At 37.3% G+C, this 18,256-nt stretch overlaps 1 protein-coding gene across 1 annotated transcript in view; it reads left to right on the top strand.

Annotated features, from left to right (window-relative positions):
• LOC5569922 (EF-hand calcium-binding domain-containing protein 1) overlaps positions 1-18,256 on the top strand; it is a 106,733-nt gene that overhangs the window by 47,403 nt on the left and 41,074 nt on the right. Inside the window, exons 3-4 of the mRNA XM_001658771.2 lie at positions 14,567-15,047; positions 15,391-15,506. Coding sequence (XP_001658821.2) covers positions 14,567-15,047; positions 15,391-15,506 — 597 coding nt within the window. The remainder of the gene's footprint in view (positions 1-14,566; positions 15,048-15,390; positions 15,507-18,256) is intronic.

Genomic DNA, 18,256 nt, shown 5'->3' on the forward strand with positions numbered 1-18,256 from the left:
GCCCGAACCGCCAGCAAACCCAGGATTATATATTGATAGTAATGTAGATGTTAACATTTCTTTACAAGCAAAATTTGATATCGACAATGCTCTTGAAACTTTAACAAAGTCCATTGTTGAAGCCAGGGACATTGCAATACCAAAATGTGAAGTAGAATTTTAATCCGTGATTATAGACGATGATCTTGAACTCTTGAACCGTTTTAAAAACGTAAGAAGAAGGCAATTTCAACGCACTCGCGATCTTACTATGAAAATTAACTGGCGGGATCTGCGGAATGAAATAAAAAAATGTTTTTCACAATTAAGAAACAAAAATGTTGGAAATAAAATTTATCAAATGGACCCTGGCTCTACGCTATTTTGGAAATTATCTAAAATTTTGAAAAAAAAAACGCTCAGAAGCGAATACCAGCAATGAAAGAGAAAAACGAATTATAACTAACTGATAGCGAAAAAGCTCAAAAGCGCGCACAATTTTAATTTAGGACTTACTATTCCAATTGAAAATCAAGTTACTGAGGACTTCGGAAACATTCTCAATCAAGAGAACGTTTTCGAAAATTCATGTTAGACTAATTTGGAAGAAGCGAGAACTACTATTAAAAAAATCAAAACTATGAAACCCCCTAGCGATGATAAAATTTTCTACATCCTCATCAAGAAACTTCCAGAAAGTAGCTTATCATTCTTCATTGATATGTTTAACAAATGTTTTTAGTTGGCATATTTTCCTGACAAATGGGAAAATGCTAAGGTTGTACCAATTTTAAAACCAGTCAAAAATTCTGCAGAATCTTCTAGCAAGCGTCCAATCAGTTTGCTTTTCTCCATCAGAAAACTTTTTGAAAAGATTATTTTGAACAGAATCAATGTAAAATCATTTTTTACCAATGAACAATTCGGATTCCGCCATGGATTTTCAACCACTCATCAATTGAAACTCATTGATATTCAAACAAATTTTAGGGCTGGCCATGTTGTATATCGAATTAAATTATTAATAACATTCGCAAAAATCGTTGTTATCTCTTATTGCCACGAATAATGCTTTAGGGTTTAAATGAGCTTTTAAATATATTCCAAGTGCCGATAAACATATGTAATCGACTGTTGTAACAATATTAAATTTCCATAAATGATGTCAACTGACTAAATATCTATTGAACCTATTGAAAAAAGTCAACGTGCGTTAACCAGTGCTGCCTAGTGTCATCGGTTCAAACCTTGTTTATGGCTTATCATTCGATGTCGTTTCAATCATATATTGTACTTGCTATCACATCCAAACGAAGTATTCCACGAAATGCCTTGCTCGTCGGCTGGGAAGAGTACACACCATTACCCCAAATGGGAATTGAACGGAATCAGTGCATTATATCGATGTTAAATAGAATCATAACTTTTGAAAGCAAATCAATAATATGTAAATTTCAACGAGAAGGTAAACCTGATTCCGCCCCAACAAACCAAACCGAAAAAAGAGCAACATGATCGGGTTAAATGCTGCATATCGGTGACTTTTGTGCAAAGGGAAGCCGTCATGCGAGGAATTTGTTTGTCTTGCTTTCGATACCTGTGTACATTGCTTTGTACAGGAAGTTCAGGTGCAATGGCTTTACATTTCTGAAACGGAGGGGAGTCATTCTCAAACAAGCATAGATAATCAGACCGAGGACTGAATCAATGATCCATGAATTATTTAAAAATTTATTCTTCACAATTACCTTTATTTCCATAATTTAAATCAAATAAAACTACTAACCGAAATTTGATCAGTGTCACATTTGTTTGTCTATGATCGAGAGCAAAACCCAAAACAAATCAAACAAAATATCGCCAGGCAAAAGAAGCAAAAAACTTTCAACGTCTACAATCTCCGTAAATTGGTACTTGAAGCACGCGGGAAGTCCTATCCATAGCGCGTCTTGTTTTCGATTTGTGCCAACAGCTAGCAAAGCTAACCAGGGGAGCAAGCAAAGTCCTTGTACACTGACTGGGGCTGCTATTGAATACTGTACACAGCTATATGTGGTTGAAATTTTTATATTTAAAAAAGTTCAATCAACTTACGTTGATAGGCGTAATAAGGGGAATGACACCGTTGGAAAATGGAAAAAAAATCAATACCTGGTTAAATTGCGAAATTTTTATCAAATACATATAACGCAAAGACGACATAGTCAAAAATGCTAGCACTGATTTTTGATGCCCAGTGTCGAACATCAAAGAGTCTCATATAGCTCTTTCGGTCAAAAAAGTTTGCATCACATCAAACAAAATGGAAACTTTCATGTTTTAAAAGTGTGTTGATTGGCATATCAAAGTTTCCAAATTAAGAGCATTTTCAGCTCAAAACTCAAATCGACAGTAAATAAACTACCTCTTTCAAATTAAATGTCAAATTTATAGTCTCGGAAAGAAATATTCCGAACTTTCAAATAATCCATCAATTATTAGGAACACACCCCTTCCAATTATTTGATGCCTAATTGCTCTACCGCATGCCATTTAAATTTCAAGTTGCATGTCAGGCCTCCAACCTACCGAAAAATGAGAGCAAAATGATGGGCCTCCAAGAACTTTTACCATTCATTAGCCCAGAACCCAACGACTTGTGTCCTTGTAACAGGTTGCAACTTTTTCCCGCATCGAATCCAAACAAACAAACGAGCAATCAGCAGTGCCTCGGCCTGAGTCAATGCGTGTTCCGCTCTAATTTGTCCCCTAACCAAAAAAAAACTGAAACTTTCTAATCGTCATTTAAGGGTATGCGATATGCAACTTTATAATGTCGATGCGGAACGAAACGATACATGGAATTCCTACCAGAATGACAAAACGCAACGAAATAATGTTCCGACCAGTTCAATGCGAAATCGGATATGGTACGGAATTTTTCGAAACAAATTTCAATTTGATTTTTGTTCCAAAGTATACAGTATTTAGAATTATTAAACGACAATCAGTGCGCATCGAACCTTTGTGCTGTGCGTACACGAATTTTCTCTGCTCTTGGATGTTTTTAAAACAACCTAAATCAATAAAACAGTAATTCTCAGTGATAAAAATCAGTACTATTTATCTATTATTGATCCCTTTACGACCCTTGTTTGGACTCGTGCCTTCGATTTTTTGTTGTACCCTCTAGTGAATGCTAGCGGTTCTTGGACACTGTATTGAAAAAAAAAACCTCTCAGAAGATCTCTTCTTCTTTCGTTTATTGGTTGCAACCACGAGCAAAAGGAAGGGTAAATCTCTGAATTCATATATTCCTCCAAAATAAAAAGTAAAAACAAAAACTGTCACTTAATGTGGCAAAAATGGAACAAAGACGTTTCTCCAGAATGCGCGCTTTCCTCCAAGGATGAAATGATTAACGTTGATAAATGCATCGAAATGAGCAATCAGACAAATGCTTTAGACAAATTCTCCGAACCACAAATCAAAGCAGCCTTTAGCACTGGCTCTTTGATTCAAGTGAGGAAGCAAAGGATGCCATCAATAGTGGTTAATTTGGAGAATTTAGGCATGAGATCTTGAACTCCATTAGGGGAATGAAGGTTTCTTTCCAAATCGCATAGAAAGGAGACTGTCTCTTTTTGCCGGAAACTCTTAAAGATCACAATAGTTCTCAAACATCTTGAAGAGAAGAAGCTCAATTTGTTTTACTAATGACGACAATACTAAAGTTGTCTTTAAAGTATTCTCAAGTGACTATAAGTCACCGGAAGAGATCGATGTCCGTGTGACATGGGAACATGTCCAGAAACCTGGAGGAAATTTCCAGTACCCAACTCAGTGCCGTCGGTGCCAAAAGTGGGATCATGGGACAACACATTGCCGCATGGGTGCTAAATGCATGATTTGCGGAGGTTCTTCTCACGCTAAGTACTGAAAGTTACCAAACAGTATGTATGCGCAAATTGCGGGGATAACCATAAGTCTATCTTTTGGAATTGCCCTTCATGTATTATAATGAATCGTCGAGGCTCGTACCAGGCAGATTAACGTTAACGTTTTACGTAGCCGAAGTTCTCCAGGCAGAATCTCCAACAATGCTCATTTTTCAGTTAACGATCGTTTACTCAATAATCATAGACGCATTTGAGGACAGTTCAGATAGTGCTCCAGGAATACCTTCAGCAATTTCTCCAAGAGTTCTTCCAGGAATTCGTCCATGGATTATTCCAGGAATTACTCCAGAATGTTTACGGAGATTTATCCGGGGATTTTTCAAGCGATTTCTCCAGGTAGTCTTTTACAGAATCCTCTGGAAAATCGTTCAGAGACTTCAAGGAACAAGGAATCCTCCAGGAATATTTTTTACAAAAATACTTGCAGAGGTATCTTCAGGGCATTTTCCAGGAATTGTTCCAGGAGTTACACTAGGACGGTCTCTTTAAAGATCAATCAATATATTTCTCTAGTGTTTTCTTCAGAATTTCCTCCGAGGATTCCTCCACGGATACATACAGAGATATCCCAAAATAGTTCTCTCGAGATTCGTCGATTTCTGGGATTCTGCCATGACGCCCATCAGGGATTTTACTAGAGATTTCATCAGGTGTTCTAAAACTCATGGGATTCTTCAAGAATTTAATCCTGAAATTCTCCCAGAGTTATCACCAGGAAAATCACCACATACTTCAAGGGTCTCTCCAGATACTCCTACAGGGATCCCCCAAGAATTTATCTGGCGAGTTCCTCTTGGAATTTTTCCAGAGATTCTCCCAAGAATTCCTGCAGAAATTACATTAGGAAAATGTCTTCTCTTCCTTAACCGAATGGTTGGAGCCCACGGCTACAAAGCATAGCCATGCTGAAGGTGTCTGTGTTCGATTCCCGGTCGGTTCAGGATCTTTTCGTAATGTAAATTTCCTTGGCTTTCCTGGGCATATAGTATAATCGTACCTGCCTCATGATAAACGAATGCGATAATGGCAACTTTGGCAAAGGAAGCTTTCAGTTAATAACTGTGGAAGTGCTCATAAGAACACTAAACTGAGAAGCAGGCTCTGTCCCAGTGAGGACGTTGATGTCAAGAAGAAGGAGAAGTAGAAGTCTATACAAATTCTTCCAGTAAAATTTCTACATTAATTCCTTTCGGAAAATCTCTTCATGGATACCTTCAGATATTTCACCTGGCCTTTCTTCATAAAACTCTACATGGATTCCTACAAGGATAATTCCAAGGATTCCTTCTGAAAAATCTCTGCAGGGGTTTTTTTCAGGATTTCTCTAGGGATTCTACCAGCAAAATCTCTACAGTGATTCTTCCTGGGATACCTCTAATGATTCTCCAGGGATTCCTACAGAAATTCCTCCAAAAGTCAGTAATTAACTTAGATAATCCTTCCTACAGAAGTTACTCCAGAGAATCCAGAGAGGAATACTCTAGGAGAATCATTTAGGCAGAGATTTCTCCAGCTTTTGTTCTACAGAAATTCCTTTAAGAGTTGCTCCAGAAAATCTCTAATGGTTATCTCTTAAAATTGTTCCAGGGGTGGGCTGGTAGAGAACCGACTGTATATTTTAATGAAATATGCTTTTCGCCCACGCAGTCTTTATTACAAAAAAAATCCGTTAAAAAGTAAAGACTTCGTAGCCGGAAATCATATTTTATGTTCCAAGGATTTCTCCAGGAATTGCTCCAGAGCTTTCCTCGGGTATCCCTCTATAGGCTCCTGCAAGATTTTTCCCAAGATTCCTCTAAAGATTTTTCTAGATTTTTTCAAGAGGTTCCTTAAGGGATTGCTCCTAGCATTCTTCTAGGATTATATCCAGAGATTCCTCAAAAAACTTATTCAGGAAAGGAGTCCGTTGAGAAAGCTCTTAAAAAAATTCGCGATGGAAGCCCTGGAGGACTTCTTATTCTTTGTGATGAAATCCCTGGAGGAATTCATCGGGGAATACCTGTAGGAATTTCTAGAGGAATTCTTGGAGGATTCTTTGGAGTAGTTTTTGGAGGCTCAGAACCAATCTCTGGATTCATTTCAAAGGAAATCCCTGAAGGAGTACCTGTCATCAGAATAATTCATGTAGTGATTTTCCTGGGAGAATTCCTGAAGGAAACTTTTGGGGCATCTCTGTAGAAAATCTCAGGAATAATTCCTAGATGAACCTCGAGAGCATCACCTGAAGAAATTCTGGAGAAATCCACTGGAAAAAATATGAAGTAATCCTCTAGGAAAATTTCGTTGTGTTACCTGGAGAAAGCCCTAAAGACAATTTTGCAAAAATCCTTATAGAAATTTTCCTAGAGGAATCCTTAAAGGTTTTTCTGGAAGAATTTTCGGAGAAATATCAAAAGAAATAGTGTGAATAATCTCTGGAAGAATTTTTGAAGGAGTCTTTAAGGTATCAAATCGATGGCAAAAAAAGATTCTATCCAGTACAATCTTGCTGCTCATATCTGTGGTTTTTTAAGATTAGTTGGTGATTATCCTGTAAAATATATTCATTTATAAGGGCCTATGATCTTAAGCAACCTTGCGCAAAGTCCTTAACCGGCTAAAATGAACTCTGAGCATATTATTTGTTTTGTGCTAAGACTAATTGGTTTTGGGAGCACTGGCTTGAACCTACACGGAAAAAATCGAAAACCCAAATTTGAGTTATTTTTCCTCCCTATTTCATTTGCTCTTTAATGTTGTTGCCAGAGAGCGATGTGCAAAAAAAACAAAAATCTAACCTCGTTCAATTGACAGGCTCGGGCGCTGTAGGGCATAACAGAGCCGAAATCTCTTCGTTTTTACATTGTTTACATTTTAAAATTTGTATTTATTTTAATAACCATGTTAGTTTGGGGAAGTTTTAAGGTTAGATAATTCATTTATACAACAGAAAAGGAAAGGATTTTTTGGGATTTCTTAAGCTACTTAGACTACTTAGCTGATGAAGCTTGAAGGGACAGGATGTCCAGATCTGTAACAAAACAGAAACGGTTTGTGGGGGACACAACGAGAAGAGGACAATTCGAAGGGGAAAAAGAAATACAGGGAACGAACGACAATCAAACTCGGATATTGATACGCTTCAAAAACAGATAGATTAAATTCATATATTCTAAATCAAGGCCCACCAATACTTCCCTGACAGGCTTCTGCTGCTTTCCTCGGATCCGGAGAGTTTCAGTCAATCTGATGCCACGATGCTCACCGCATCACCATACGACATGTTCGATATCCTGGTAAGCCACGCCGCAAACACAGGCGATTTGACGCTCGTAAACATCGCCTTCTTTAGCGCCTACCTTAGCCAGGGAGTCCGCTTTCTCATTGCCCGGAATGGCGCAATGGGGTGGGACCCAAGCTAGGGTAATAGTGTAAGAGCGATTTGACAAAGCACACAATGCTTGGCGTATTCCATTCAGGAAGTACGCTGGGTGCTTCACCAGCTTCATTGACCGAACAGCCTCCAGAGATCTCACAACGGATAAGGAATCTGAGTGTTAACTCCGCGAAACGATCTGTCAGGGGCTGTACTCCTGCAAGTACCTCTAAACTCATTGTGTGAGTGGAGCACTCATTGTGTGAGTGGAGCTCATGCAGCCTAGCGCGATGCGAAGACATCGGTACTGAATCCGCTGTATCTTCAGCATATGTGTTTTCGCCGCGGATTGAAAACAAAAACTACCGTACTCTAAGACCGACAAGATTATTGTTTGGTACAGCTTGATCAGATCATCCGGATGGGCTTTCCACCATGTTCCGGTTATGTTTCGCATGAAGTTGATTCGTTTTTGGCATTTCTGTGTCATATACACAATGTGTTTGCCCCAGGTGCATCGAACCAGACCCCGAGATATTTAGAAGACATGCTATGAGTGATTATCTTACCCATGAGTATAAGCGGAAACTTGGCAGGTTTGTGTTTCTTTGAAAAGACAACCATCTCAGTTTCCTCCGTAGAGAATACCTAGATACCTAGCTTTTAGGCCCAAGTAGACAAATTGTCCAGAGTATCTTTTAAGGATCCTTGTAGTTCGACTGCTGTTGGCCCTGTGACAGAAGAGCAATTCCACTGAACATGACGATTGTTTTTTTTTAAATTTAATTTTTGTATTTTTTGAATCGCCTGAAAATTTGCATACAGATTCTTTATGACCAAAAATGTCATTTTGCACCTTCCGACCGGCATTTTGAACCTCGCCTTATTTTTGAGAAGGGCGTATCGGAAAATACATAGCAAATCTTTAAAAAACTGTAACTCGAAAACGATCGATTTGAGATCTTCTATAAAGTTGTAGGTATTGCTTAGAACTATATGGAGAAAAATATGCACGGTAAAAAAAGTTACAGATTATTTTTTATTAAAAAAAAAATTAAAATCGATTTTCTCCAGAAACGCAGTTTCGATTTTTTTTTTATTTTTAGATATGTTTTAGGAGGCAACTTATGTGATTTATTGCACAATGTTTCAAAATGGAAGAATTATGGACAAAAAAGTTATGACTTTTTAAAAAATTACAGGTTTTGAAAAAAAATCGAAATAGAGGAAAACAATAACTTTTATGTGATTATTTGAAAGTACAGAAAAATTGCAATCGATAAGTACTTAAGTATACTTTTTTAAATAAAATATTTCTGGAATGGAGAAACACGAAATATGTTTGAAAAGGGCCTATTTTACTTTTTTTATTTGAAAATTTTATATAAATATGAGTATATCTCGAAATTGATGCAACCTAGAAAAAATTTACTTAAGGTGAAGATGAATCGAAGCCAAACTTGTAATTTTCAAGAGCACGGATCTGGAGAACCAAACATCCGTTTGAGCTGAAAACTTAATAGATTGGTCACTAGCTGGTGGTGACCAATCGATTAAGTTTTCAGCTCTAACGGATGTTTGGTTCTCCAGATCCGTACTCTTGAAAATTTGAAGTTTGGCTTCGATTCATCTTCACCTTAAGTACTTTTCGAATGCAAATTTCTGTACTTTCAAATAATCGCATAAAAAATTATTGTTTTCCTCGGACAACAAATTGTTCAAAATTGATGAAAGGCCACTTGCGTGAAGTTTGTCTGAAAGGATATCAACACAAACTGAGTCGAAAGCACCCTCAATATCCAAAAACACTTAACCCATTTGCTTCAGTTGAATTTCTGAAGAAAGCAGCGCAAGACGGTCGTTAGTTCCTTTGGCTCTGCGAAAACCAAACTGCGTATCTGACAGCAGAGGGATTCCACGGAGGCATGCAAGTCGATTCTGATCGACCATTTCAAAAATATCTGAAACTTTGCACAGTTTTTCAGTTCCATCTAAATCGTCATTTTCCGATATCAAATCTTCAAGTTGAGTCACGACTAACTTTTCAAAAGGGTGTATGTGAAAATGGTTCAAAAATATTCAAAAAGCTGCACAGCAAAAACGGTTCGTTCGATTGTTAGACAACTAAAGAAACAAAGTTAGACAACTAAATAAAGATTCCAAAAAAAATACACACAGTAAAAATTTTTTTTTTTGCATTAAAAAACATCATTTTTGTCACAAAAACTCAAATATTTCAAAACCCTAAATAAACAAAAAAGTTATGACATTTCAAATATTTCACAAATTTGACACTTAGTGAAATTTTTTTTTTTTTTCATTGTTAATTTTTTTTAGGACCGCAGTTTGTTGCTGAATTTGTTGTTAAGGGTACCACATGAGGTTAACAAGTTGTTTTCATGATATTTTATTTAATTATTCATAACTATTATAGCATCTATTAGAAAGTTAGACGCGATCCAGTGTTGTGATCTAAAGTCTTGATAGTGTCATATTTTTTATTGTACGTAACTGAAGAAAAATTCTCTCAATAGTGTTGAAACCTTTTGATAAAAGAAACCTATAAGAAATCTAATATTGAAGACAAAAGCTACAAAAAAAGTTTTCTATACAGGTATACGACTAGTTTACCTGCAAAAAGTTTACCTCGTAGAGAACAAGGCGGGTCTATACCCAGGTGATCTAGTATACGTAAAGCAGGTCGGTTTTCTCGGCGCTGGTTTTCTCCACAAAGTTAGAATCTGATTACATCTGGGTATAGACCCGCCTTGGTAGAGAATAGACTTTGTTAATCATATTTAGGACAAAGCGAGTAACTTCAACAACATCAAAATCATGATAGGTACATACCATGAACATACTCACGAAAAAGCTAAAAATATACTACCACTATGGTTATAAAAGATTTAATTGTGAAATTTTTCTTCAGTCAAGCAAACGACACCAAACTAGTCAGTAAAAACTTAAAAGTGATTTTGTTTATTAAAATCTAACGAGCAACATGAGTAGTCGCTTTCTCAACTGTTGCAGGCCGTTTGCAGAAAAAAAGTGTTCGAAAGAGCTACGAAATCTCACCGAAAGCACCATAGATAAACTGAAAGCGGCTGGTTATGCTCCAATGTCTACATTGAATACAAATTTACGCATTTGTACGTCCTGCCGTTTAAACGTTGACAAACGGGCAATCTGTACATCATCGGTGGATCAGGTTGCAGGAAGTTCGAAAATAATTCAATATTTTGAAGACGATGAAGTAAGTAGAGCTATACTTGGCCAAAAAGATTATGTATCTGTAAAAAAAGATGGAAAGCGTCAAGCAATCCAAAAACGATTAATGATGACTACTTTGAAAGAAGCGTATACACGCTTCAAGGAAATTAACGAAAATATTAAGGTAGGTTTTTCCTCATTTGCAAGCCTTCGTCCAAGGCAATGCAAGCTTCTATCCAATTCAGCAACACATAATGTTTGTGTGTGCACAACACACGAAAATATTAACCTAATCTTACATAGTTTGAAAAGAATCAATTTATCAAAGGATATTAAAATGTTAACTGGTAGTCTTTTGCGTGAAAATACAACATCAAATTGCTATCTACGATCTTGTTCGGATTGTCCAGATTCTTCATCATTGGAAAATACTTTATTCGCTGAGTTTGAAGAAAATTATATTGATCAGTTATCATTTGAGCAATGGGTGACCACGGATAGGTGTGACCTAGAAACTATTGTAAAACCTGTAGATGAGTTTGTGTCATTTTTTTGCTTGAAATTAGAAAGTTTAATTCCTTACGACTTTATTAAAACAGAGCAATCCCGCTTTTTAAAAAATAAGAAAAATACATTACAAGATGGTGAATTTTTAGTCATTTGTGATTTTTCTGAACACTATAGCTTTGTATTGCAAGATGAAGTGCAGTCCCATCACTGGAACGTACAACAAGCTACAATTCATCCATTCGTTATTTATTTCAATGGAAGTACGCAAATTGAACATTTTAGTTTTATTGTAATTTCCGAAGATTTAAGACACGACTCAGTATCTGTAAATTTGTTCATTACCAAAATGATTAACTTTTTACGCGTTGATAAGGATAAAGAAATCAGAAAGATATATTTCATGTCTGATGGAGCAGCATCGCAGTACAAAAACCGTAAGAATTTTTCGAGCCTATGTCAATTTAAATCAAAGTACGGAATTGATGCAGAATGGCATTTCTTTGCTACGTCACATGGCAAAGGTCCTTGTGATGCTATTGGAGGAACCATAAAGCGTATGGCCACAAGAGCAAGTTTAGCCAAAGAACGTGAGCATCCAATTAAAACTGCAAAAGAACTATTTGATTGGGCGAATCGCAGAAAAGAAGAAGATTTAACAAAATTATCATTTTGTTTTACTACTACTGAAGAGTACGAATTAACGGCATCAGAGCTCAGCGAGCAATATAATAACGCGAAAACGATCCAAGGAACCCAAAAATTTCACTGTTTCATTCCATTGTCAGAAAATAAAATTAAAGCAAAACTATACTCGAACTGTACTGATAATGATGCAAAAGTGTTCGATATTGTAAAAAAATTGAATAACAATAAATAAATAAATAAGTATTAATAAAATGTTTTCATGATCTCATAACGCATACCCAAATCCAAAACTTTTAAAGTTTATGTATAACATTTAGAAACTCATCGATCATACTCTTAAAAAAAATATCCTGGTAAAAAAAAATTTAATTTTCGTGTAATCTGTTAATTCATTTTAATTTATACATATATACATATACATATAATATTTATACATATACATAATATTTATACATATAATATACATAATACTAATGAATACATGAAAAGGACTTGTTTAATTCACGCAAGGCCCTTAACAATAAAATCAGCAACAAACTGCGGTTCCCGTAATAATTTACACCGAAAAAAAAAAATTTTTTTTCCACTAAATGTGAAAATTGTGACATGTTTGAAATGCAATGGACCGTTTTCCCTCAAAAAATTACGTTGATATTCCGATAGGGTTTTGAGATATTTGAGTTTTTGTGTCAAAAATGATGTTTTTTAATGCAAAAAAAAAATTTTTTTTTACTGTGTGTATTTTTTTTTAGAATCTTTATTTAGTTGTCTAACTTTGTTTCTTTAGTTGTCTAACAATCGAACGAACCGTTTTTGCTGTGCAGCTTTTTGAATATTTTTGAACCATTTTCACATACACCTTTTTGAAAAGTTAGTCGTGACTCAACTTGAAGATTTGATATCGGAAAATGACGATTTAGATGGAACTGGAAAACTGTGCAAAGTTTCAGCTCAATAGAAAAAAATGAATTAAAAAATTTACTAAATTTTGGTGCTGTTGCTTGGAATCACTCAGCATGCCATTCGATTCAACCCATTCATCCAGTCGAAAGAGAATCATCTTCTCTTGCGAATACACGATAACATCGCAATTGGACGGTACGAATTATAGTTCGACGAGGGTTTTCCGGGTTTTTGAGTGAAAACAATTCAGCCAGGAGAAGATATTTTTTACATGGAAGTAAATGAAAAATCAAAATTAGGTTAACGAACAAAAAGTCATAAATTCATAAAATTTTATGATTCATGATATCATGACTAAAAGTCATGAAATCGTGACTATTATGCAAGAATTTGTAGGCTCCGGGCGTTACACAAATCTAACTGTCACTTTATTCATCTTAGTCAACGTGTCTCATGGCGATCGGCGATCTTTTCTAGTGAAATTATAAAAAAAGTTTAAATTCTTCGGATCGGATCGATCGGAGATTTTTTTCTAGTGAAATTATAAAAAAAAGTTTAAATTGAAGACACTGCTCTTCGGAACCTTGCCATCGTATCGATGACATTCCGTAAGTTCCCACATTGTGTCACGACACAATCAATTTACTGGAGCTGTTAGATGCTCCAAAATATACTTACTACCCTTCATCCTGATTTTGCAGAACCGGGCAATGTTTGACTTTGAGCGAACAATTTCAGAAAGCAAGAAATGTTGGGTGAAAAATATTCAAAAAGTAAAAATAAGTAGTTATTTAGAAGTCACTTGACATTAGCTGTAACGACGAATGCAACCATGATACAGTTCGTTGAATTGTTTTTGTACTGTACAACAATACACGAATTGCTAATCAAGATAATACATGATCAATATATCGTATTGTATTTTCAAAATGTTTGTATGAGAAAATATCTATATTTGTATTGTTACGATACTTAACCACCCATACATTATATTGCAAAAATCTCATATATCATACAGTGAACTGTCCAAAACAATATATTGTACTGTAATTGTATTGTCATTTTACAATATACTGTATTGTATTTCCAATATATTGAATGGTACTGTTACAATACGTTATATTGTTTTTGTATTGTATTTTTTATCCGGGTACACCGCTTTCTCGAAATCAACAAACATACCCAAAGTTTTAACAGAAGCACTTTAAAATGCCTACAAAGCATTTCACTGCAAATACTGCTCAGCGCTGTTCAATTCTTTGTTAAATATGTTATGATTGATTGCAGCTCTAATAAAACATCAGTGAATAACATCTAAGACTAAAAAGCATTAAATTTGTTCCTTGGGGGATAATCTAAGTTTTGTTTAAAATAGACCAAAAAACGGAATAAATAAAAATCACTCATCAATTCAGCTCGCTATTTCGTAAAATTCCATAATATTTTAAGTAGATGAAAAAACCGAATTTAGTACTATACCATTTAATTCCACTAGAGTTTGTATCCTTTGTCAGATACGCGTATTTCGACCTCAACTGTAAGGCCGTCTTCAGTGTTGTGTACTAGACTCGACACGTACTAAGTCGAGTCTAGTACACGTCACTGAAGACGGCCTTACAGTTGAGGTCGAAACACGCGTATCTGTCAAAGGATACAAACTCAAGTGGAATTAAATGGTATAGAACTAAATTCGGTTTTTTCATCTACTTATAGGTATTCTACTAAACAGCTCGAAGATTTATTATCGTAATATTTTATTTTTACCAGAAAAAAAAGATGAAATATTTCCATTTTGACGAAATGAAACGACATTGAAAATTCAAAATATCACCTCATTTCAGTCCATGGAATTCCACGGAAATTTGTTTCTAACGTTACATAACGTAATCATTCCAGGCATCGCATACCCTTATCGCCAACTTCACTCATTACCAAGAACCCCGAATCACGCAACATTGTAAAAGCCCCGTTACCGTTTGGTTTCTCCTCTAAAAAATCGTTCTCATTCTTTCGTTCTCGCGGGCAGGATCGAGGTGGAAGCACTGTGCAAGATCTTCCGCAAGTTGGTAACGAACGCCTCGCTGAATTCGAAAGCCCTGGCAGCCAACAATGCCGGCGTGATTGCCAAGGCCGGTTCTTCAACCGATGGCATAGATCGGTCGGTGTTTCGCGAGCTGCTGCACAGCACTTTCGACATCGTCACGGAGGAAACACTGATGGAGAGGATTTTCTGCGCCTGGGAAAAAGGCTACGAGGGACTGCCGATTCGGCTGGAGGGCTGGATTCTGGGGTTGTCGACCTTTCTGAAGGGGACCCAGGCGGAGAAGACGGCGTTCTGCTTCAGGGTGTACGATCTGAACAGCGACGGGTACATTACGAAGGACGAGATGTTTGCGCTGTTGAGGAATTGTCTGATCAAGCAGCCGCAGGACGAGGATCCGGACGAGGGCGTGAAGGATCTGGTGGAGATTGCGTTGCGGAAGCTGGATATGGATAAGGATGGAAAGGTGAGGGAGGTGTTTTAACCCTTTATCTGAGTTCTGGGGTCAATATGACCACGGAACACTTTGAAGCGTTGTCTATACCTTGGGATCATATTGAGCCCAAATTAAAATCGCTGTCTCTGTAGGAATTTTGCTGCTCTGAAAGAAATTCTTAGATTCTTGATGCAGTTTATGGTGTTTCCGTAGGAAACGCTGAAGGTCCGCCTGGAGTTTTTCCCAGCAATATCTCTGGAAGAACTTTTGGAGAAATCATTGTATGATTTTCATTAACAATCTCAGGAGAAATTTATCAGGAATGCTTCCCATGCCTACCATTCATATGTTATAAATAAATTCTCTCTTACAGGTCTCTTTCCAGGACTACCAGGAAGCGATAGCCGAGGAACCGCTGCTGTTGGAAGCATTCGGCCAGTGTTTGCCATCGGATCGCTCCACCGTGTCGTTCCTGTCAACCTTGCAAGCGTAATGTCCTTTTCAACACACTAATGCTTACTTTCCATATGTCTTTTTTTCCGTTCCAACCGCCCTCCCCCCATTTAAAGTCATTATTTTTTCATCAACCGACACCACCAATAAGCCAGGAGAGTGATCGATTTCGACTCCCTCCAGTCAGTCGTGGAAGGTAAATGATTTTGGCGCCTCCGTTCGATGAAAGAGGCCAACACCCTGCGTATATGTGCTTTTCACTGTGTTTTGTGTCCAGAAAGCATATTCTAGTGGGCTGTACGGTAAGGTGGCCCATTTTTGCATGAGAAAAATCAAACTTTGGAAATCTCAAGTATAAAACTTAATTCAACTTTGTTCATTTGGACTCTCAGAAGCTAATGTGAAACTTGACTGCAAGTGGTAGTCGAAATACGCGTTTCTGTCAAAGATTAACAATTAGGGAGGAATTAAAAGGTTCAAGGTACTCCAATCTACTTTTTTGTTTCTCTACTGTAAAATTTAAGTGGTAAACGTCAGCTCTAAAGTATGAAGAAAATCGATCGAATATATGCAAAAAACGGGTCCAACTGCATTTTTGGTTAAAGGAGTGTTTTTTGCATATATTCGATTGATTTTCTCCATACACATTGCAAGTTAGATAAGCTCCCCTTAGAGTTGAGGAATTCCGGCCAGACTTGCACAGTAGCTTCCGGCGGTCCAAATCAACAGATTCTGGGAGAGTGTAACTTAAAGTTTTCGTAATTCGATCATCATGGGCCACCCTACTGTACGCTGTGTTGAGCTTCCCTGTGGCGTTGTTGGAATTAATGTAACATAAATATTGTTACACAAGCTTTGATATTTTACCGCCAATAATAATCGTGTTGTTCGTGTTTTGCTGCTTTTGTCTTGTGTCACGCTCGATGTTTCCACATTACCATATGCTGCAGCTAGTGCCGTCCGTCAATCTGCACATACCTAGAGGAAGGATGTATGCGAGCATGTTATTCAAATTATGGCACCTTTCGAGAAAATTTAGGGGAAATTCAGACCTTTTGGCGATAGGAAATGGTTTGGAAAATTTTATTTTACAAATCAGTTTGTTCAATTTCAACTTAGAAGAGTTAGAGGAAGTATCGCAATCCTTTGAGTGCTACAGACACAATCGTTTTGAAAACTAGCAACAGTGTTCACCTAAAATGGAAATTTCATCGAAATGGTATAGGATATGGGCCATTCGGTAAAATGAAATTCAGCAAAATGGGACATAAGAGTCGAGGAAACGACGCTCTGAGAAAAACACACTTTCGTATAAAACAGGTTTGTCGAAATTCGGTCAATCTCGACTAATAGACATTGCATAATTCATTCTCATCATATGTACCATGGTCAGCAATGATTCGCAGATTGTAACAAGCTTGATAAATAGCAGCAGCGAACGAGAGCCACAAAGTTATTTAACTCGCTTGTTTACCAGGAGTAGGTTTTTTTTCTACAGATGTGATAAACAATCCTAAAAACATCCAATAGCAGAACTGCCTGGTTTGGAGTTTTTTAGAAGGGTTTCATTGAGCACTAATATCCCCCTAATTTAATCAAAGCTGAAGCAAAAGATGATAAACAGATTCTCAGACTGAGGATCATGATTGTTGCAGAGAGCAAAAAGTGAGAGATACTCTCAATTGGCTCAATATTCAATCCCTGCGACTAAATACGTACTGCCTGCGAACGGTACAATTCGAAAGAACCGCCAATCAAATGAAGAAAGGGGCATTCACTACCTTGAAATATGTAAGAGTTATGAGTGCTAAATCATTTCGGGGAATTGGATTATTGGGGAGAAGCGGGGTATTCGTGGAACTGGCGTTCGGAGAAATGACATTCAGTGAACCGACATTCGGTGAAAAACAGCACAACCATGTGTATAAGTTCACAAGAGACAAGATTTGGAAAACATAATCATAAAATTTCTCCACAACGTTACATTTATTAACATTATTTAGAATTCCTACAAGTAATCATGAAAAGATTCGTCTAGGAATTCCTCCAACAGTTTTTCTTCTCATATTTTTTTTTCTTGCATGAGTTCTTCCAGAAAAATCTCTTCAATTTCCCTGTGATTCCTTATATGATTTTTAAGGATTCTTGCTAGCATTACAGCGGCGCTTTCTCTTAATATTTTGTAGAAAGTTGCTAAGAATCTTTTCCGAGTTTCCTTAATGAATATCGCGGTTGGTAAATTGCTGGGCATGGCGTACCATTGTTACCTCGCGTACCTGAAGGAATAAAATAGACCCCTCTGTGCGGTCCTTAGCCTCTTGCCCAGCAACTCCTATCCCTACCTCCTCGCGGTACTGGCCGGGGTACCAGTAACCTTAGGGAAGGTTGGGTAACCAACCCCCGGTGGGAACTTTGGTCGTATGCTGACAGGGAAGGGGGGGGGGGGTTTGCTTTTGCTTTTGCTTCTGCAAACCTTGAGCGTCTGTACTCCATATTAGGAGCGGCTCACAACAGCGTCTGCTCCCCATGTCAGGGGCGGCTGATCATCGTCCGAGTGCCAGGGAAGGACTCTAAGCTAAACTGTGCACTATGGTCCTCCGAACATTTAGGGGGAATGGTCCTCCGGAAATCTAGTGGGTTGGTGTCAGGCCCTGAAAGCCAGCCTTAAAAAAATCAAGCAACAAATAATCAACGAGAGAATACGAACCGGGACAATCGGCGAAGACCACAGCGACGTAAAGGGACTAGCGATTGGAAGCTCGGTACGTGGAACTGTAATTCTCTCA

The sequence above is a fragment of the Aedes aegypti genome, chromosome 1, assembly GCF_002204515.2.
Source record: "Aedes aegypti strain LVP_AGWG chromosome 1, AaegL5.0 Primary Assembly, whole genome shotgun sequence".
Lineage (NCBI taxonomy): Eukaryota > Metazoa > Arthropoda > Insecta > Diptera > Culicidae > Aedes > Aedes aegypti.